This window comes from Excalfactoria chinensis, chromosome 2 (genome assembly GCF_039878825.1).
Source record: "Excalfactoria chinensis isolate bCotChi1 chromosome 2, bCotChi1.hap2, whole genome shotgun sequence".
NCBI lineage: Eukaryota > Metazoa > Chordata > Aves > Galliformes > Phasianidae > Excalfactoria > Excalfactoria chinensis.
The window spans coordinates 114,357,510-114,379,941 of record NC_092826.1 but is presented as its reverse complement, the minus strand read 5'-3'; the positions used below and the strand labels follow the sequence as shown (position 1 = coordinate 114,379,941).

General features: G+C 41.7%; 1 protein-coding gene across 1 annotated transcript in view; it reads left to right on the top strand.

Annotated features, from left to right (window-relative positions):
* Nucleotides 1–20,478, top strand: part of OSBPL10 (oxysterol binding protein like 10) — a 110,532-nt gene extending 90,054 nt beyond the window's left edge. Inside the window, exons 8-12 of the mRNA XM_072327474.1 lie at nt 5,853–6,336; nt 14,441–14,627; nt 15,442–15,624; nt 17,153–17,306; nt 18,039–20,478. Of these exons, the coding sequence (XP_072183575.1) occupies nt 5,853–6,336; nt 14,441–14,627; nt 15,442–15,624; nt 17,153–17,306; nt 18,039–18,083 (1,053 nt within the window). The 3' untranslated portion in view covers nt 18,084–20,478. The remainder of the gene's footprint in view (nt 1–5,852; nt 6,337–14,440; nt 14,628–15,441; nt 15,625–17,152; nt 17,307–18,038) is intronic.
* The last annotated feature ends 1,954 nt before the right edge of the window (nt 20,479–22,432 follow it).

Below are 22,432 nucleotides of genomic sequence, written 5' to 3'. Positions count from 1 at the left end.
TACTTGGCAGCTTCAATTAATTAAAAAAAAAGAAAAAGCTAATGGTAAGCATGACAGTCTTCAGTGTATCATAGTGAGTGTCTGTGCTAACCAGCCCAGCAGTCTGACATTCTGTACATCCTCCTGCTTCTGGAACCAGTGTTGTTGTGAGCTTATCTGTACAGATGTGAACAGAGAGGTTATGGTTACTGAGAGATTGCCCATAAGTAGCTATGGGGTAGCTGTGCAGCAGATTATTTTCATGGGCATTTGTGTATTTGGAAGAGTTGCATCTGCTTTCCTTTTAATCTTACATATTAATCAAAATCTGTTTTTACTATTTTGTACAAAGTAAGACTTTCTCAATGTAGTCTTCTCTGCTTCCTCTGAAGCAATTGACACTATTTATAAATACTTACATTTTTAAGACTGAGCAGTCCGGTGATCTGTTGCTAAGTATAGCTATTGAATAGCTACGGGGAAGTTAATGTTTTGTTCTGAAGAGGACAATTGTTTCATCATTTGATTTGTGCATAATTTATACTTGTCACTTCTTAGTACGTCTGGTGTTATGTACAGTTTATTTTTGTTTTGTTTCTCTGTCATTCTTCAATCATTAATAGCTCTTCCTCTTTTCTGTTTTGTTGGCTACAGCTTCTGGAATCTGTGATGTTTAAACTAGATTGATTCCTTATCTGTTAGTTCTGTGTGCTTTAAAACATTCTGTCTTAACGCATAAGGCTTTTCTTTCTAATTTCTAGTGTCATGTTTTTATCATAAGAGGCAAAAATCCCAGATCATAGAGCCATAGAATCATAGTGTAAATAAATTTCTGTAAATAAGAGAGGTGTAGACATGTATATGAAAAGTAAGAAGGTAAAATAATATGATAACCTACTTCTTATACAACATACTTAGAGCAGGTTTCTGAGGGTAGCAATGAATATCATCAGATCTGTGCTATGGCAGAACGTTAGTGTGCATGAATGTGTGTATAATGCCTACAACCCGAAAAGAAGAGCAGGCATATGGCAGAGTTGGATCTCTCTTGTGTGTGTGTGATGCATGACTACGCATATGATGAGTATTGATGAGACGTGCCACATGTGCACATCACTTTTCTGACCATTTCAAGGATTAAAATAAAAAATTGCAGGACAGCTGGCTGCTTTTTTTGTTGTTGTTGTTTTTGTTTTGTTATTAACTCTGCTTACTGACACGAGGCCCTCAGGGCCACGGACGTGTGACGATACAGCTCAGTTTGTTGACTGTACTGCTTACTGTTCATTATTCCTGTGGAAGTCAGATTTCGGATAGCCTTGGTGCTAGTCAGCTTCTGCTGGAAGTGCTTGTGACAGAGTAGTTACTAACATCAGAGGATATTTTTGTATGTTTGCATTTTCCTCTGCCTTTTTCCCTGGGGTTGTTTTTTTAGTTCCTTTTATGAGCTAGGGACTGTAAGACGAGATGCACATGAACAAATGGCTCTTCTGAGCCGTTGCTGACTTTTGGTTCTGGATGCATAACCATTATCTTCTTGTATCATGTCAGAAGAAGCAACATTACATTAGTGTTGGCCTTGCCTGCAGTGACACGAGTCTCCTGCAGTGATAATAGCCACATTTAGCATCATAGAGGTGTTTCACTTTTGAAACGCGTCATGCTGCCATGCCTTTTAATGAAGAATTAAACAGTAAAACATTGCTGTGAAATAAAAACCCCACAATGTAGTATCAAATCTGCATGGGGACTTGCTAGAACAGGCTAAGCCCTGTGGTGGCTAAATGGACTTTAGCAGCTGCTGGAGGGATGGGGGAGCAGTTTGTGGTGGCAAACTGGTTTCAGACTTTACACTTTGCTTAAAATTGGCATTGGTGGGGAGGAGAAGAAAAAAAGATAGAAAAACAAAGCAAAAACCCTGCCACGCATATAAATCGTTTATTATTTGGACTCTAAAAAACAAAAATAGTACCACAGTCTCTTTGTGTTGTCAAATGACATGTGATGGGTTGAAATCAATGCTAACAGTTTGTAGAGATGGGTGACTGCTCACCCCATTCCCTTACCTTCCCCATATGCATCATAACTGTACTGAAAAATAAGGGGCTGCCATTCAGAGTAGAAGTATTACTGGTAGTTCTGAAGCCTGTCGACCTGCTCTAGATTAGTTCTGCAGTTGCTCACAACATCTTCTGGTTTAAAATTGCAAGATAAAATAAATTAAAAACATAAATGGGTGGAAAAGACCCTTATTTTACTCCCACAATGATACAGATAACAGTAGAAGCTTTCGTCCTCCTAAGGTAGTGAAAACTTCAGCATGGGGTAGGCTGGTCAGCTTTTGCCTCCCAGTAAATCATGGTGATCATTATTTTTAAGAACTTATGCTGTACCTTTTTCACTTGCATTCAGATCTAGTTTAGTACATTGAATTCAAACCCATCCTCTTTTTAACATCAAGGAAGAAGTGAGGATATCAGTTAAACAACTTGCTTTTCAGAGAGAGACTAAGAATGGAAATCAACATTTTAGTGCCTTGTCAGGCAGTGCTTTGCTTCAGACTTCAGCAATTTGATCATTATTCTGGAGAGATTCCGCTGTCCGTTTAGTTGTCATGACAGCTTTTCCTCAGAGGAAAATATCAGGTAGTGCTGACCTTATGGAATTGAAAAAACAAGGAAAAAAAACCCACCCCCTGATGTAGTCCAGAAACAATATGAACGTAGATAGTAATTGTATTTCTCTAGACCGAGCTCTGTTTGGCTGCAGAAGAGTCCAAAAACTCATTCCTTTGAAAGATAAGAGTAGTAGCAGAAGTGCATGGCAGTCCTGTGCTGGCAAGAAAGATGCTGTATACCTTCCAAACATGTTTGTTTCTGTTTGGTTTGTTTCTGAGGAAATCAAAAAGGGATGAGTTACAAACAAAAAAATCCTGATGTGATTTTTGGACTCTGTTAAGAGTTTGATGGTGCTGTGTACAGGAGATTCCAGGCAATGAGATTGTTTAGTAAGAGGCAGTGTTTTCTAGACATTTTGGCAAAATAATAGAGCTTTGTAAACTTTGAAACTCAGTTTTCATATGTACTTCTGCATCCTTTTGAGGAAAACAATTCAATTAGTCTGTTTTGCAAAGGATCCTTACCTGCTACAGTTAAGGGTGCATTTTCCATTGTAGTTGGGGCTTTTGAAGCAAGATCATGTGAGCTGGCTTTCAGATTTCAAATTGATTATTGAAACTGAATAACAAAAATGTTCAGTTTCTCATAATGTCTCTTTAGTGACTGTGTTGGCTGTATTAAGTGTATATGTGCAAAGCAGCTTGTGTCTAAGAGAGTGAGTAAGGGGGCTGTGTTTTCACAGTCAAGCCAACAGGATGAAACCACAGAAGTCTTAATGTTGTGTCATCAAATGTGCATAATCTTAAGCATGGCCTGTCGCTTCCTTTCCGTTTTCCTCCGTTTGTGCTAATAAAGGTCACTCTTAGAGTCAGCCACTTGGACATGAAGAGAGGTGCAGTGCTTTTTATTGAGTTAAGTTTCTCTGCCCTTTCCCTTCTGTACAGTGAACTCATGATAGCCACTGCTGGCATTTCTAGATGCCAGGTAGGCTTTTTCTGTGCTACTGGCAGTTTTCCCGTTGATACCCTGGTCTTTCAGTGTACAATTTGTATTAAAATGAGTTTCTGCACTGAGGTCGCCAATGCTGAATTGCATTTTTAAAGGCGATATCAGAAAAAGAAAATTTGGTTAGAATGAGAATGTTACAAAGAAGAGGAAATTGCTTCAAGAGCTAAAAATACCGTAAGAAAATCTCGTCTCTTTCTACTCCCACTTCCAAATTTTAACTTTCACCTTTAAAAAGCAATCTCCTCAGCTACACCTCCACCCGTCACACAACCACTGGGCACTGAGGACAGTATTTGGCACTTAGTATGTTACCACAAATAGTATAAAATTAAGGTCTTGGCATCTTCTGGGGACTTGTTAGGTTAGTAATAGAAACTGTGTAGAGTCCTCAAGTGTTACAGAGTCTGAGGAATATTACAGAGGGAACTTAATTTAATTTCTGTCTAAACTTGTAAAAATATTTATGGAGGAATGACTGTGTTATGTATGCACACACACGTACAGAAGGAGAGAGAAAATGAGTATGCATGTTACCAAATGGAGCAGCGATCTGGTTTTGTTTTGTACCTGGGGTGTGATGACTTACTGTGAAGGAATTAAGATTGTTTGAGCCATCATGAAAAGAATTTTTATTTTCACACTTACAAATTTTCTTTAGGAAGAACTAAGTTGTGAATAAAAGTTTGATAGTTTCTTTTCCATTATCCATGGGATTCATGGGTCTGACCCATGTTTTGGTTCCATGTGGAATAGTATGATAAGACTAAAGGGCAGAGCAAATGTATTTGTTTGAAAAGTGATTCCCTGTGTGTCCTAAATAAGCATCCCTCTTGGGGAAGGGAGCAAGTAAATGTGGAGGAAAGTTAAAGGGAAAAAGGGAGCTGAAAGAGGAAAGCTAAAGAGCTACTTTAATAGAGGACAACAGTAGTTCTGTAACTATCATTACCAACCCATTTGACTCCAGAGGGATATCTGTGCCAGAAATTCCTTGTTGGCTGCACAGCAGTGAGCTCTGAGCTTCTCTGCACAAGGTATGGAGGGATGGGGGAGGAGAAGAATGTGGAGGAATGGAGAGAAATAGTTTATTCTAGGTCACTCCAAGAAGTTTTCAATAAAACTTCCCACAAAGCATTATTTGTAAGCGGGGGATTGGGGGCACTGGTGACATCTGTGCTGCCAGATGAACCATTTGTCATCATGCAAAAGTCACTTGGGACGGCTGCCTGCCATGCAGCCTGACTTGCACTCAGTCCCAGCATCCCTCTAGACCCAAGGGGCCTCTCTAGTCCCAGGACACTGATGTAACAGCTTGTGTACTTTTTCTTTGTTTGAGTTTGGGTGAAATAAGGTAAAGGCATGCAGTGGCTTCCTGCAGTCATGTGGTGAGGGTATGAAAAGGAAGAGTTGTGCCACATACCCTAGGGTGACTGGAGGATGATGTAGTGGGAAGGTCAGGGGGATACAGTGACAGGGTATGGCAGGTGCAGTCCAACCTGAAGCATTTTCCTGCCTAGAGCGTGTTGAGAAAGGCCTTTGGTGTGATTTTATCCTTGGTAACACGCTCAAGATTTGTCTTGGGTTGGATCTTGTTGGCCTGGTTTGAAGGGACTGGAAGTTTCATATGCATGCACAGAGGGTGGTTGAGGAACTGGGAGTGAAACTGGGAGCCCAGGTGCTTGAGGTACTGAATAGCTGTACGCATTGTGCTGTCCATCACTTAGATTAGGATGTGTATGTTTATGTACAGTAACCTTTTTTTTTTAATAGGTTGGAAAGGTTTGCTTTTTTTTTTTATTATTATTTTTCTATTATTATTTTTTTGGAAGGTCATAATCAGTTGGGTCTGTTGATGTTAGAACTAAGTCAGTTTACATCACAGTCTGTTTTTTTTCTACCTTGTGAACCAGGAGAGCAATGAGAACAATGGTTTGTTTATTAACTGAGAGGAGAGGAAAAGGAGAATTTCCATGTAATCAGAATACCACGTCCCCGTTGCATGAGCTACTGTTGAGAATCATAATGAAATAGGAAGCAGCTGGTGCAGCTATCAGGGCTGCTGCTTTTTCCTTTACCCATTATTTACACTGCAAAGAAAGGGAAATTGCTATTACATAGGGGAGGAAAATACACTATCCTGAAACTTGGCTAAGCCAAAATTGCAGCTGTCTTAACTGTTCTCCCCCCCTACCCCTCACTGTAGTGTGATCATGGGGAAATCATGTCTGCCTTTGTCTGCTTTGCATACAGGTAGTGCTTCCAACATTTATTTTGGAGAAAAGATCCCTGCTGGAGATGTATGCAAATTTCATGGCCCATCCAGACCTGTTTTTGTCAATTGCAGCTGGAACCACTCCTGAGGAAAGAATTATCTGCTTTGTGGAGTATTATCTAACAGCTTTTCATGAAGGCCGAAAGGGAGCGGTTGCCAAGAAGCCCTATAACCCTATAATTGGTGAAACGTTTCATTGCTCGTGGGATGTGCCTAAAGATAAAGTGAAACCATTCAGAACTAGTGGTGCCTCTGCGGTTTCTAAGGACCCAGCCAAGGAGTCTGGCCAGGACCAGTCCACGTGCTACAAGCTGAGGTTTGTGGCTGAACAAGTGTCCCATCATCCACCAGTATCTTGCTTTTACTGTGAATGCAAGGAGAAGAAAATGTGTGTGAACGCTCACGTATGGACCAAAAGCAAGTTTATGGGCATGTCGATAGGTGTTTCTATGGTAGGTGAAGGTAAGAAATGTGATTTTATTTTATTTCTTGAGGCAATGTTATGAGTGTCAAAACAACAGAAATGTGTATTTAAATGGGATGGTTAATTATATCTGAAATATGGAATCATAGAATCACCAAGGTTGGAAAAGACCTCTGAGACCATCTTGTCCAACCATCTACCTACCACCAGTATTTCCCCACTAAACCATGTCCCTTAGTACAACATCTAATGTGTTCTTAGTCACCTCCAGGGATGTTGACTCAACCACCTTCCTAGGCAGCCTGTTTCAGTGCCTGACAGCTCTTTCAGAGAAGAACTTTTTCCTAATACATAGTCCTGTGTTAAGCTGCAGTAGCAATTGACTGTGGACAGTATATTTGGTAAGAACAATTTTAATTTTCTTGCTCACTTGTAATGTAATATCCAATTCTACATTGGAGATTTACAACTGGAGCAAAGAAATAGGAAAAAAACAAAACGAACATTTGTACTTAAGCCCAACATTCTTTTCTCATAGTTCCAATAAAGAACCGTGGCTTTTGTAGTGCTTACTACAGGAGCGTATTGTCTCAAGCTTTGTGATAAGCCAAATAGTTTTGCTGTATCATATATGCACATTCAGCTTTGTGATAAACTGTTGCTCAACAGAAATTCAGTAAAGCAGGGAGTCAACAAATCATTAATGTGTGATGTGAGCTGATAAACATGCATATATCCATCTTGTTACTGACTGCTGATTTATTAATTTAATGTTTCAAAACGGTTTAGTCCCTCTTGATGTTTGAGGGTAGTCTCCTGTCTGTGGTTTTTACTCCTTTTTGTTAACTAAGTTTTAGGTACTGCTCTTAATAGGTGGTCATAGAAGGGGAACCAGAATGATTTAGAGTAGTTGTTTGTTTTTTCCATTGTGTTAAATAATATCAACATTGAAGATAGTAACAAAGGAGAGTGAGGACAACAAGTAGGGTGACTGGAAATAAACACCCTGATATCAAAAAGCAGACAGATATATTCTGTTGTTTCTGCTGGAGGTAAAGAACGAAGTTGAATGGTAGACATGACTACAGTGGCTTCTTTCCTGATGTCAATATATTCACTTCTCATACCTGACCTTGAAACTTTTTCACTGTTGGATCCAATATTGTGATAGCTGAAGTCTGTAGTAGTGCTGCTGTTTCCTTTTTCCAGAGATTTTGCTATTTTAATATGGGGTGAAGGGAGTGTCAGAAGGGAAACAGGTCCTTCTGTCCGTCTCCTTACTGTTCTACTTTCAGGCCAAGTCATTGGTTTCACTTGTCACATTTTTCTGGTACATATTCATATCTGATACTGTTTTTCTGAGCGAAGGGAGCTGTTTAGTGGAATTACAGTCAAAAGCAAAGCCTTTTTAGGAGTGAGGAAATTTCTTTTTCTTGCTGCTAGCACACAGTTCCCTGGGATTGGGGGTGTCTACTGTGGGGATTACTTAAGACTTCAAAGTCCCGATGTGTCCCAGTTTTGAGAGAGAAAGGGTATAGGAATTAACTGCTTCCCCACTCCAGTGATTGTTTAGTGGGAGTAAATTCCCTTCCTTTGTGATCCCAGAGAGGTGCCATCAGAGGAGGCGTGCTTTGGGGAACATCTGTTGTGAGGAACCCTTTTAGTGTGAGGTTTGCCACTGTCTTTGTGGTAAACATTTGTGGAAGAAGTTTGGGGTTACCAATTTATAGCTGTCATTCATCTTCTTTTGCTCATGTAAGCAGTGCAGAAGCGTGCAGACTCATGGTAACAGCATTTCTGTGAAGTGATGGAGAAACGCCAGTGCAGCCCAGGTATTTCTGTTGTGTGCTGAAGACCAGCAATAAGCAGCAGGAAATTGTACCAGCGAAGCTTTCCTATAATCTGAGAACAGACAGCTCAAATCTGGCAGCCTCTATTGAAAATGTTTGCTTGCTGTGTGGTTTCCTCACTCAAGACTATACTTTGTTCCAATATAGATTTTTTTTCTCCTTTTATTTTAGTCCCAGGGAGGTCTCCCTGGTACAGTTGGCGTATAGATTTGTCAAGCTGTGCAAAAATGAAAAGCTGTTGCAGACTTCTCTTTATCATGTCTTACATAAGTACAAATTCTGTGTTAGATTGAGGTCAGCGTGAATGCTGGGGAATATACTGCTGAACCAAAGAAAAGTAGCCACTGGGCTTATGGTGTGGAAGACCGTGTTTATGTGTTTGGTAGAGCAGAGCCCCACAATCTTTTGTCATGAAACATCATTTGGAGAGTTTTCTTGATATTTAAGGACAATGTACACATTGCAGTATTTCAAATGGAGGTTGCTGCCTAGTGAAAAGTAGATGATGAAAAGACACATTATGACTCAGAAAATGTAGGAAGAGGTAGTTGAGAGGGGTAAAAACTCAAGCTGGCTACAAGGAGGGGCTTTCTGACAGTAAGGCTCGCTGCAGGATTGTATCACCTCACCATTAGAAACTGTTAGAACGTTACTGAGCAGGTTTCTCAGGAGTGATTCAGATGTGACTGATTCTGCTTTTGGGAAAAGACAAACTGACACGAATCATTGCAGTCCCTGTTTGGTGTTTTCTTCTGCTTCCATTTTTTTGTTACTCTATATTGAATGACCTAAGTAATCATGTTATATTCATACTTTTTTTTCCTGTCCTCCTTATCTATCTATTTATTTATTTAATTTTAATTATGATCATTCAGCTTCTTTTCCTTGCTCTTGCAGGATATGCATTCAGTGACATTGATGCACATTTAAGATTACCCATCAAGCTTACTTCTGTACATGTAGATGCCTTTGAATATTTGTTATGGATACTAGATTCTGGAAAGGCAATTTTCTTGACTTCCCACACGCCTCTGTCCTTCCTGAGATGATATTCAGATCATTCTGGCGCTCATGTGGCACTTTCATTACCCTGTGTATTCATTCAACACTGCTTTGATGTATGTAGGGAGGAAAAATCCTTCCCCACAGAGCAGCAGAGGCAAACTGTGCTGAAATCACATAATGTAGTGGTAGCAGTGACTGTCTTGCTCTACTTAAGATATTTAACAGAATGCTTTTGTTTACCCTCTAACTTTCTTGTGACCTTAGCATTGAATACAATTAAGTGTGGTGTATGTGGAAGCTGCTGTCTCCTGAATGTTGTTTGTTTTTTGTGTGTGTGTATGACCTCCAAACAGTTGAGAGATATTTATTATGTTGCACTTTGCTGTTTACATAGGTAGCGTAGTACTGAGTGTTTGGAATTACATTGTGTAAGGAATATGCTAATAACGTTTCTGTGGTTCTTTTGCAAAGTTGTGTTTTCAGCGTGTCACAATGCCCTGAGATGCGCAGCACATGCTGCTTTTTATGCCTTGCTGAAATAGGGTGCAGCAGAGCTGCCAAGGCTTCCATAGGAGGTTAAATAAGAGGATTTGACAGCAGTATGGATCTGTTGTACAAATGGTACAGCACGGTATCCAAATTGTGCAGTTTTTCTGTGTGTGTTGCAACTCAGAGTACCTAAGATTTTCTATGATTTTTGTTTATTAATTCCGGAGATGCAGAATTGAGTAGACAGGCAATGCTGGAAGCCCATAAGAGGCAGTTTTTTATGCTCGGCCTTCGTCTTTGGTTATGAGGGCTCCAAATCTGGTTTGCTAAAGAGAATTGTTAACTTCTTCACTGTGTGACAAAAGCATTCTTCAGAGCAGCCAGAGCTGAGTTTTCCCAAGAGAAAGCAGAGTTAGAAGAGGGAGTATTTTGCATGTAAGAATTCACGTTGCATGCACAGTCCCTAATTCTGATTAATGTTAATTATGTACTAATGAGAGAGTGAGGGAGGGGAGGAGGGTGTAATGAATAGAATTGTGTTAGGATTTAAATTAGCAGGGGATGTAGGAGTCAGAGTAAATATTTAATGTGCTTTACATGGCCCAAGGAATCTTCAAACAGATTCTGATTGTAAGATAAGGCTTTTCTGGTAGAAAAACATTGTTCTGAGCACACCTCACTGTGTGCCCCTGGTCTGTCCTTGGTTTTTGTTGCAAAGCAGCAAAATCTGACAGGAAGTGTTAGCTTTGATTCACTGGTTAATTTGTAGCTCGAGCAGTTTAGATGGATTGTTCTTTATAGTCAAATGGCTTAGTTACATCTTGTGTTTTCACTTCTTTATTTAAATGCTTTTCAAAACTCCTGAGATGCTTGCTTTCAGAAGTTATTACTTAAAACTGAAATCAATCAGCCTTGAAGAGGATTGATAGGTAGGGAAAGGCTCAGTGCTCTTTCCAGGATAAATACAAGTGAAAGCAACAAGTGTTGTTTGTCTTAGTTTTTTCCATTCACGTGTATGTATGTGCATGTGTTTATGCATGTAACAAAATATATCATTTCCCTTCCTGAGGAATTAGTAACTTGTTAATTCACCAGCTCTGCTCCATGCAGCTGGAACTAACGAACTATTTTCCTAGCATTAATTTTTTTAATTAATATTTTTTAGCCTGGTGCTTTCAGATCTTTCTGTATGACACGGGCCTCATGACTGAATTTAGCAAACGTGGCCAGCTTTTGGAAAACAAGCAGTGCAGAGCAGCTCGCTAGAATGTTTGAGACAAGGGCATCTTGTGTGAACCGTGGTGGCTGCTGATGGGCTGCATCCACGTGTGTTGCATCCCAGTGAGTAACTCACTCTCGTTTATGCCCTGTTATGAATAATACAGACTGTGAAGAGCCAGTTAAATCAGGAAACTGCCCTCGGCCATTTATGACCCACATACCATTTGTTGTTCAGATTGATCTCCGAACAATCAGTGGGAAGCATTAAGTTTCACATGCCTCTTCTGCAGTTATTGATCCAGAGTATCCTCTGGGTATTCCGTCAATGCATGTTACTGGAAAATCAATTCACAAAGCTACAGCGTCAGTGAGGGACGTGTAATAGTCAAAGGGGCAAAATGATTTGCTGTGAACATCGCTTCCTTTCATGTGGTCTGGGGAGGCATGGAAAGGAGCGTGGCTGCGAATATGTTGCCTTAATGAAAGCAGGAGTAAATGGCGTTAAGGATATTTCAAGGGGAGATTTCAAAATTCATGGCTTGTTTACAAAAAATTCACCCTTCTCTATGGGATTTTGTTCTAATAATACACTAGATTACTAAATCTACTTTTCTTCCCAGAGTACTTACGTGATGCTTTCTCCCTCTGTAATAGCTGCCTATAAATACTTAATGACTTCTTGGAGGAATCTGCAGTTTCCAAAATCATTGTTTGATGTGAGAGGAGGAAACATTAGTAAAGAAAAAAAAAACGAACAAAAAAAACAACAACAAAAAACCTGTTAGGTTTTCTTTTTAGTGCCTTTTAATTTCTCAAAGTAAATCTGGGAGGCTAAAATGTGAACTCCAAGGGTGGCAGCAGTTATATCTGTTGTGTCTTGGTGTCCCTTTGGCTTCCTCTACAAAAAGAGATGCAGCTCTTGGCTCAGTCCCAGTGGTGCAGCTGCACTCCCTGCACTGCTTCAGTCACATGAGGTTTTGCAGGTGGACTCTGCCAAGGGTTAGAATGGGAAACTGGTGGTCACCTGTTGGCGCTGAAAGTGGTATCAAGTTGTGGATGTTTCATATCTTTCCTTTGTTCTTCTTTAGGTTGTAATTAACGAGCTGGAGCCATGTTTCAAGGGAGGTAGCGCTTCATTCAAGAAATGTACTTATTGAGGTGCTTAAGGAATTTAAGAAGAAAAATAGGATGCTACCAAATGTTAGGAATGCTGCTAAGCGAGCTGGTTCAATTTTTAATACATAACCTGCTGTGGTTGTTAAATATTTACACTGAAGGTCACTGCTGTTATTTGCCACTCACTTTTCAGTGTGCTTGGCACTGATCATTAGAGCTCTGCATCCCTCCCATTCCTGCATGGAGAAGTAGAGCTATTGATCCCATCAGAGTGGTGAAAGCAAACCCGTGCCAACACAGTTTTGATCCTGGCATTTTCCTCCCGTGTCTGAGGAGGGTGCCTGGGCCTTGAGAAGAAGAAAGCTGTGGGAAATGGGGAGCTTCAGCATCGTTTTGCTGGCTGATGGGCTTGGATCTAAAAGCTGTTACAGTCTTCCATTTGGAAATAGTGCAACCGCAGGCATTTCCCTTTTGTGTATTTGTAGCCATTATAGAATCATAAAAGCAAAGGATCATATAATATTCTGTGTTATGATCCACAAGGACCGTTGAGTTCAGTCCTGACTGCACACAGCCCCCCCCAAAGCCCAAACCCAGTGTCTGAGAGCATTGTCCAAATGCACCTTGAGCTCTGGCACTCAGGGCCGTGCCCACTGCCCTGTGCAGCCCGTTCCATGCCCACCGCCCTCTGGTGCAGACCCTGTCCCTGACCCCAGCTGCCCCTCCCCTGATACGTCTCCATGCTGTTCCCTCGGGCCCTGTCACTGTTGCAGAGAGCAGAGCTCAGTGCTGCCCTGTGAGGAGATGCAGCTGCCATGAGGCCTCCATGAGCTTGCTGCGATCCTTTTTTAATATCATCCTGGTAAAAGGCTTCTCTGTTGTTCTGTATTAATTCAGCGCTGTTATAGCACCTGTCCAGTGAGTTCTGTGATAAGCACAGCCTGCCTTTTGTTTAGAAATTCTTCCTGGTCAGCATCCTGGATGGATTATGTAGCTCAGCCTTCCTGCAAGGTGTTAAGGTTGCTTTTACCTACAGGAGTGGAACTGAGGAGACCTGAGGCAAAAACGTGTGTGTGTTCCAGCTGTGTTGTGACCTTTCAGTGAGGTTGAGGGTTCAGCACATGACACAAAATGTGACTTGGCAAGGTAAAATGATGGAAGGTTCTTTCATGACATTGCTGTGCTGTGCTCGTGCTTTTGCACTCTCTGGTTTGTTTGTGTCAGACTTGCTGTAGTAGGAATGCTGGCTGCATTGCTGCTGGCAGCTGCAGTTGCAGAGGTCCCGAAACAACTGCAGAAAGCTGGGAGGTTACTGGAAGACAGAAACAGCAAGTTAAGAAGCTTCCTGTACCTGTGCTTTGTTCTAGCAGTTGGAGCTGGTGTCTAAAATGATGGTTCTCATAGAGCTCTGTGCTTTTAAATTCTGAATGTCACTTAGGTTTGTGTTTTTGTACAGCATTAAGGGCATGTTTTTATGTTGACAGTACTAGTGGCTTGTTCCTATTCAGTGCTTTTCCATCGTTACATTTCAGATCACTTTGCAAGATGTGTCCTTATTGTCTTCAGCAGATAGACAAACTAATAAATACAGCTACTAATGTGTTGCAATTCTTCCCCTCTCCGCCCCAGGGTGAGGTAAATTGGCTTATGCTCATCTGGTTGCTGAACTGATTCTATTACTTTCTGTATGTCAAGATAATTTTCCTGATATTTTCAGAGGTTTCTGGAGTCTAAGTACTTCTCATGATGGGTTATTTTTGATCCCTGTTGTGAAAAATTATTTCCTAAGTATAAATTTGCCTTTAGCTAGGTATTAAATGGGATATAAAGGAGTGCAGAACTGTAATAAAAATATTCTGCACATAGTTGGCATTACCTAATTCTTTGTGCAAGGTTTAAAGTGCTCTTTACCTGATTTTAGGTCTTATGCCCATTCTTTGCCATCTTAAAGACCAAAGTACAGCTGTGATGGGGATAGAGCTGCATCAATTACCTTAATGAAAGCTGATCCGATCTTCTCATCAGATATGGTACTACTTCCTTTGTAGGTCTGCTGCTCATTTTGTTGTTAGGAACCATTATAGAATGAAACAGAATTGGCAGCAATTTTCTCTGCGTGGTAGAGAGGTTGGTGTCAGTGGTAACAGAGGAGTGGCCTCCCAGTAGTTACGTAAGAGTTTTTGGGCCCTTTGAAAGAAAGGAGCAAACTTCTAGGAAATTCCTAGGTGGTCAACTTGAGCATGGTTCTTGGTTGCACCCAGCCAGACCCAGGGAACCTTTTGTTCCCAACAGAAAATTAGTCAGAAATAAACTAGTGGAGAGGAGCTGGCAGTACCCTTCTTCAAGGCAAGTTTCACGTTGTGCCCTTTGTGGAAGTGTATTTTAATGACAATAATTGATCAGTGAATCTCACACCTTATCAATGAGCTTTTACCTTTTCACTGTCAACCTCCTTATGTAGGTGTTCTGTACCTGCTGGAGCACGAAGAAGAATATGTTTTCACGCTGCCCAGTGCCTACGCTCGCTCCATACTTACCATCCCATGGGTGGAGCTTGGAGGCAAAGTCAACATCAGTTGTGCCAGGACTGGCTACTCTGCTACGGTCACATTCCACACCAAGCCCTTCTATGGAGGGAAAGTCCACAGGTATGGGAATTATTGTTGCTGACCTCCTATGGGATTTCAAGGAAAGATTTAGCTGGTCATCTCTTTGGTTCCTCTATTGCACTGCGTCGTAGATACGTGGTACATCACTGCCCATTGTAGTAGTTCCCCACTGAGGGCTCCCATTTCCACACTGAAATATGGGATGAAACTCTTGCTCATCTGTCTTTGGTTCCCCTTTATGAGAGTGCCAGGAGTGTCAGGAAGAGCTGTGCAAGATAGCTTGTGTATCTTAGTTCCATGCTTAAGTTGGTGACATCTTTAACACACACAGCTCCCTTGCCTGTTCTGCTTCAGACTGTAGCCATTTCCATGGCTGTGCTGCCTGTTGGGAAGGTGTGCTTTTGCATGGTTGCCTCTGTTTAATTACCATTGATCTTATTATTCTTCTATATGTGTGTCAACCATTTCAACATTGTGCTCCGGCTAATAATTGTCACGGGCTGTTTTGACAGGGCTTTATCTAAAAGGGACAGATTAATTGGTGCCCATCAAAATGGGGATGGCTGTGCTGTGATAGTTGAATCATCTAAAAACTTAAGCGAATTTGCAGATTACTTGACACAAGCTGCTAAAGCACACAGTGTGCTTGTTCATACAGACACACAGAGGAAACTCCTCCCTGTTTTAGTTGGGTCTTTGTGGAGCAGTGTCTTTATGCTTGAAAAACTATTTCATAGACATAGGAACATACTTGTAGCCTTAGCAGCGGTGCAGTGGTAATGCTTTCATACACTGATAACGAATGCTACCAGTTATCACTCTTGTGGTCATTTTTTTCTTCTTCTTGAATTAGGGTTACAGCTGAAGTGAAACATAATCCCACTAATACCATCGTATGCAAAGCACAGGGAGAATGGAATGGCACACTGGAATTCACTTACAGCAATGGAGAAACCAAAGTGATTGACACTAGCAAACTGCCTGTTACCAAGAAGAAGATCAGACCAATAGCAAAACAAGGCCCACTGGAATCAAGGTAAGGCAGAAGAATTACAGCATTCTGCTTCTGAATCCCAGGTGAGAAAAAAGAATCCTGAAGCAACCTGCAGTTATCAACAGTGTGGTGCTAAAAAACCTTGCTTTCATTTAGCATGTTTATCTAGGTGCAAGGAGCTGAAGCTGTGCATTGGTTCTTTGGTAGATAAATGACACTGTAATGATGTAAACATGAGTTTTCCAGTGGAAAAAATGCTCACATGCATTTTAATGAGCGTTTGAAAATGGTAATGCAGTCTTTTATGTATTTCTTGGATTGTTTATGTATTTCTTGGATTGTAACGTGGCAGCCAAATTAGTCAGTTTGTAACTTTGCATCTTATAGTTCATGCAGGAACTGCGCACTTTACATATTTCATACATATACATGTAATATATGTGATGTGTGTGTATGTACAGAAATGTAAAATATGATCCAGTGTGACAGAAATACCCACATCACCTGCCTAATCTGATTTAGGTATATTAGAAAAAAACTCATTCTGTTATTCTCTGTCAATAACTGTTCTCACTTATCTCCAGGAAAATCAATATTTTTATTGAATTTAGGATCATTTTCTGAAACACTTTATTGGAGGATTTAAAAACACGAGTTGAACTTCACTTTACAATCTTTAAATGTATTTCTTTATTGTACAACGGTGTATCTTGAAACATTGTGCAAGGTCAGATGTCTTTGTTTTTTTTACTTTCTAGACGTATCTTTTTATCACAAACTCATTTTTCCCCGTAGTTTAGTAACAAGGAAAGGTTGGAGTAAATAATGAAAGCAGTAACTCCGCAGTGTATTTGTTGTATTTTTTGACGCTGCTAAGCAAATTACAGTTATCCAGTGCTGCTGCTGGGTGTGCTGTTCATCAGATTGTCAACAAACTCATTTAAACACCCCTGGAAATATGTGGGAGTTGCAGTCAGTTTCTTAGTACATTTTGGGGCCAAGATGCTGCTCGGTGAATGCAGCGTGAGGAAGCATTGCATCTCAATACTGTTGGTAAAAAGCAAATCAGGTTCTGTACTGATAGTTATTGTCAACTGGAAATAAGTGCATAGTCCTTGAAGGGCTTCTGAGCATCGGTGTGTCAGCACCTCTGTTAGAAAGCCATTGGGAGCAGTCAGTGCCCTGGGTTAATGTTCTCTTGGCTTCTGTCATGTCATTCGAAAGCTGGCTGCAAAGACACGCAGAATGAATGCCTGCCATTTGGGGTAGGTCATCAGTAAAGGATGTCAACAGGAAATGGTAAAACCATTCATCACTTTTGAGGCAAAATGGTCAGGCTGTGAAGAGTCGAGGAACAGAAGCTGCTGAGAAATGTAATTTGTGGGAGATTGCAGGGAACTGAGCGTGCATGAAGATGTGGTCTGCAAATGGGTATATGAGTGGAAGTGGTAGTTCAGCATCCATGTGACTTGTGGAGGTGGCATAGCAATGTGGCACCATCCCAATGCTGGCTGCGTTGCTGCTGTAGCCACGTGCTGACTGTCATGTGTGCTCCTTCCCCATCACACAGGCACCTCTGGCAGCACGTCACCAATTCTCTGAAGGAAGGCAACATCGATGCAGCAACAGAACACAAACACCACCTTGAAGAGAGACAGCGAGCAGAGGAGAGGCAGCGTGCGGCTCTTACAACCCCATGGAAGCCAAAATATTTTGCCAAAGAGGTACAGCATTATGTTTTCTTTTCTAAGACCGGTACCATCTTTGTGCAGACGAGTGCTTGTACAGATGGACCTTTGTGGTTTTACCACGGGCTAGTGTTCTTACGTATCACTGATTATTTTATTCTTAGTAGAGTCTGGCTTTTAGAGAGAAGCAATAGATTGTTCCGTGTTTATTCTGTACATTTGTTCACTTTTGTTCAATTAGACTGAGTTTAACACTGAATTTTTGGTACCTCGCGTCAGGCACCTGAAGCTTTGCTTTTTACCTTGAAATCCGCAGCTAGATTTGCAAATGCTCACCTGATAATCTTGTTCTTATCATGGCAAAGTGAACATGCTCTTAGGGACACAGGCCCGTAAGTAAGCAGTCTTGGGATTCATCTGCTTGAAATGAGGTAGATTTTACAAAGTTCGTCTTTGTTCTTCCTTAGAGAAGAGCGGAAGTGGAAATAAGATGTACTGAGAGAATCATTGCACAGCTGTGTTTAAGTTAGCCAGCGTGTGCAGCTATTTAAACCAGTAGTTCATCTGCTGCATCTTCCCAATGCTTCTCTTCCCCTTGGAAATTTCATTCCCTGCTGCAAAAATCATCTGTACGTTCATTAAGCACAGAGTTTGCAGAGGACAGGGGTGGTTTCTAGTGTCAATGGTGGCATTTTAGCTTTTATGTGGACGTAAGAAGATGCATTATGTATAAGCCTTGTTTGTAACCTGTCCCTAATTTTCTTACAGGGAGATGGTTGGCAATACTTGAATCCTCTCTGGAAGAGCCTTTGACAAGATACGGGAGTTGTCTTATAACTTTACCTTAAAGGCATTATAAAGATACAGTATATAACTTGTAAAATGTCTCTGAGTAGGTCTCATTTTCAGAAGATACAAATGAGAAGCTATATACTGTGAACAGTGCATCTCAAATAACCACAAGCTCGAGGTGATTCAGGAGCCATTTGGTGTGTATGGATACACAGACACACACACACGTGTACGATATACGCACATATAGACACACAGTGTTGCATGTGTGTTTGTGTGTGTGTGTTACCTACACTACGCATAAACAAAGTATAAACACTAATGGTGATTTAAAGACCTTATCCTTTAAATGTTAGGGCACAGGACTCTGGCTGCCATCAGCTGGGGTTCCCGAGTTGCGTGCTTGCAGGATCAGGCCCTGTGCTAGTATTTAAAAACCACTTTTTTATTAGTACTGGTGAAGGTTTTCTATTTTTCACTTTTGCCAAAAATGTTTTGCACTTGAAATGTGACGTCACTTAATGGCAGTCGTTCCGTTCCAACAGTCACGGGGTATCTCACTTTGACGTATGAATGATGCATTGACAGCGCTCTTTGGGTTGCTGATTTAAGAGCATGTTTCTGTCACTTGCGGCGTGAATTTTCTGCTCTTACAAGAAGTAGCAATACCTTCTCAAGAACGTTGTTGGCACTAACCCGGCGTGTCCTCACTGTTCTGTTTGTTCCTACTTCAGAAGTTTCACAGGTCTCCAGTCGGTCGCTCCTAGCCAGCTGCTTTTGGTCTTGCTGTGTGATGTTCTTTGGCTGTTGTCATGCAGATGCGTTTGGTTACATGTTTTTGCTAAATCCCTCCTGGCAGATAGAGCTGAGGTCTTATTTGCCTCAACTTCCCCCTCAAACATTGCTTCCCCCCCATCCGCAGGGCCCGGGTTCACAGCCCTGCCTTTAAAATCAAACTGCTGCTGATGCACTTGTGCAGAAATGCCAGGCTGTGAGTCGGGTGCGGCTGCTGCAGTGGGTCTGAGCCTCCAGAGCTGCCCCTGCCCATTGCTGCTTGTGGGGTCGGAGCCCCTCAGTCCTTGTTCACGCAGAGCTGTACCTTCATTTCTTTGGCTTGTGGCCCAGGTGATGCTTTGAATGGTTCCTCGTGGGTGGAGATGAGAAGCCTTTTCAAACGAATGATTTTCTGATGTTCAAGTAACGATTTAGTAAATTACTACGCTGAAACAAGAACTTTATTAATGAAATGAATGAAATGGGATGTAACTTGTTTTGTAAAATAAAAGAGTAAACAATCCTGCAGCTTGATCTTGCTTTGTAAGATAACCACTGTCACACAGAAGGATGTTGTGGATTCTTTTAATCTCTTAAACCTTCATTGCTTTACAGTGTGTGTTTGTTACAAGTCAAGGTGTTTTCGAGAGGAGTGACAGCAAACAGATATGAGACGTGCTGACTTCTGCTCAGTGCTGCTCTAACAGCGCTCTGCAAAGAAACCTCTCTGTTTCTCACCCCCCGTCGTGAGGCCCTGCCTCAAAGTGCTGATTATGTTGTGCCTTTTGTCTGCTTTCTTAATAGGATGACTGTTCCTTTGCACCTGTTACATTACTACGTTAGGTGAAAGTGTTGCTTCTATCCATTGAGTGTTGTGCATTTTATAATGCTTTATTTTTTGCTGGATATTAAAATCTCTCGAGTAACTGGAGGCCATACAGAGGTGTGTGCACAAGGAGACGTTAGTTCACTGGACGTAACTCTTGATAGATCTTTCCATGCTGAACTTCAGAACCCTATGTAGTGAAGTGCAGCCTCCTTTTCCTCGTGAATGTTATTTCTCTGCTTGGATATACCTTCTATTTTTCATGTTAGAATGATTTAGGAGTGATTTTAATACTATTTTTTAAGGAAAACATGGACTGAATGAGCATAGTTTTGGTACAGACAGTTTTTCTTTTTTGAGAGAAATTCCTTATTGTTACGTGCAGTCCGTGCTTCTCTGTAACACCACAGCGATGCACTTGTGGTAATGACTGAATACCACCACCAGGTATGGGCATGAAAATGCCTTCCTTCCCACCTGCCAGCTGTACGCCTGTCATGGTTCTGCTCTTGTTTTACGTTAGCCTGATAGGCAACTGGAGCTCCCAGTGCAGTCTGTAGCATCATCACAAAGACCACTCCAAATGCAGAATTAAACACATGGGAACATTTTTTCCCCCCAGAACCTCTGACTGTCATACACCAAAGAAGCCACAGGCTCACTGAAAATCCCCCCCCCAAATTAGAAACGTTCAGAAAATAATTTCTACCTTCCTGATTTTAGAAGATGCTCTGGCGGGCTCCTCTGGTTCGCCTTCGTGTCTTGATTTGTGAAGTTAAAATTACGATGCTCGTGAATAAAAGCTGTTTCATTCAGTAGCGGGAAGCTCTCTCTCTTTCCATTGAAGAATTAGGTAACGAGGAGCATTTATTTCCAGGTCTTCCACAGTGCTGAGGGCACACATGGTCCGTTTTCATGGTTCTGATAGGAGCGATTTGTCACTGGAGCTCTGCCTTTTATTTATGTACTTCAGTGGTCCCTCCCTGTTACTGCTGCCAGACACCGTACAGCTGATGTTTAACTTGGGCAGCACCACATAGAGAGCACAGGGCTGGAGTAGCATCGGCTTTGGAAAGGCTGAGAAGCACAAGCCTTGTCTTGGCAAAGAGGAAGGAAAAAGGTGAAGGTGTTCCCTCAGTTCTGGAATTCATTTCATTTAAATTTCATCATTAACAGAGATTATCTTTAAGTACGGCTCCGGGTTACTGCAGCATTGGACGCTGGCGTGGTCTGCGTTTCTCAGATGTCAGATTATGTGAGTCTGGTTTGTTTTAAACGTTCATCCACATTGCTGGGAAACACCATGCCAGAGGACTTTGTTTTAAAGCAAAACAGAGACCAGCCCTGGCTGTAAATGAGATAGGAAATACCACTCAGTCATGTTCCTCAGCCCTCGTTGCATTGCTTCAGGGCCATGGCATGTTTTAAGCGTTGTTACTGACAGCTTTAGTCGCTGCCAAATGGGATTTCATTTCAGTTTTCACTCAGTGGCATTGATATGTACAGAGGGCTGAGTCAAAGCATTTAACTGCTGCTTCCAAGAGTAAATCTATCAAGATAGGTACTTAACTAACAAACAGCTTCCCCTCCTCTTTTGGAATTGCTTCCACATGTCTGTATGTTTCTGCTGGGATAAACAGCAGCAGTGATGCTCTCATTTCCACTCATAGCAGTGCCCAAGTGGTGCCAAACTTGAGCAGGACCAGCTGTGAGTCCTCAGGTGTAGTTCTTCAGCAACTGAAGGGCCGAGCCTGGCTCAAACCTATTTTTTGCTTTAGATCTTTATTCCTTTGTAGCAACTGTGCTTCCAACTCTACCACCCTTGACTCAGTAGAGCAACAAGAGGATGGATGGCTGTACGTAAGGAAGCAGCCCGGGATGGAAGGTAGGTGGGAGAATGATGTAAACTGAGCGTGCTGCCCTTTGCTGGTACAAGAGGGGTTCAGCTCTTGGAGGAGTGCTGAGGATGGGAGAAGTGGGCACCTGCAGGGTGTTGGTTCCTGAGGGACCAAGGAAGGTCACACAGTGCCTGCTGCTATGGTGGGAATTCTTTATATATTCCTAATGATGTCAAGGCAAGTTTTCATTGTAATGCAGATTAGTAGTAAAAGCCTTGAAGTCAGATTAGATTGAAGAATGCTCAGGTAAGTAAGCAGCAGGTAAACTTGGGCCCAGGCTGGTTGAGGTTCCTGGAGTTAGCTGCTTATCCTTTCATGTTGCTTTAAAAATACTATAACATCAGTAATTATTTCTGCTCTGCTGAAGGAGAACGCTAACAGTTAAACACATTTTTTCACAGAATCGTAAAGATACTTGGAGATGGGAGGGTCATCTCTTACGCAAGGCTGCATTACAGCTAAACAGGAGACTGACCAGCAGCAGCTGTTCAGCTCACTTTTGCACAGTCTTTCAAATGCCCGATTGTTTGTTTCTTACCACTGCTGAGCAGTCAAGGTGTAAGTTTGCTTGGAATACGACAAATTATGCATCACCCTTCTGCCTGTATGTAAGTGATGGCAACCTCTCGAGCTTCTCCAGCTGCAGGCACCGTTCAGTGCAGGGTGTGTTCCCTGGAGCTATCACAGCTGCTTTGGATTTCCTCACAGCGGAGGTCCTGTGTTTAACTTAACATCCTTCCAGCTTTAATAAGTAGCTGCTGTGGATTCACTGCAGCAACTTCCTGAGGTCAGTAACTTTGCATGACCCAGTCTGAGTGCATGAATTTATGGCTAGGAATGTAAGCACCACATTACTGAGTAACCACAACAAA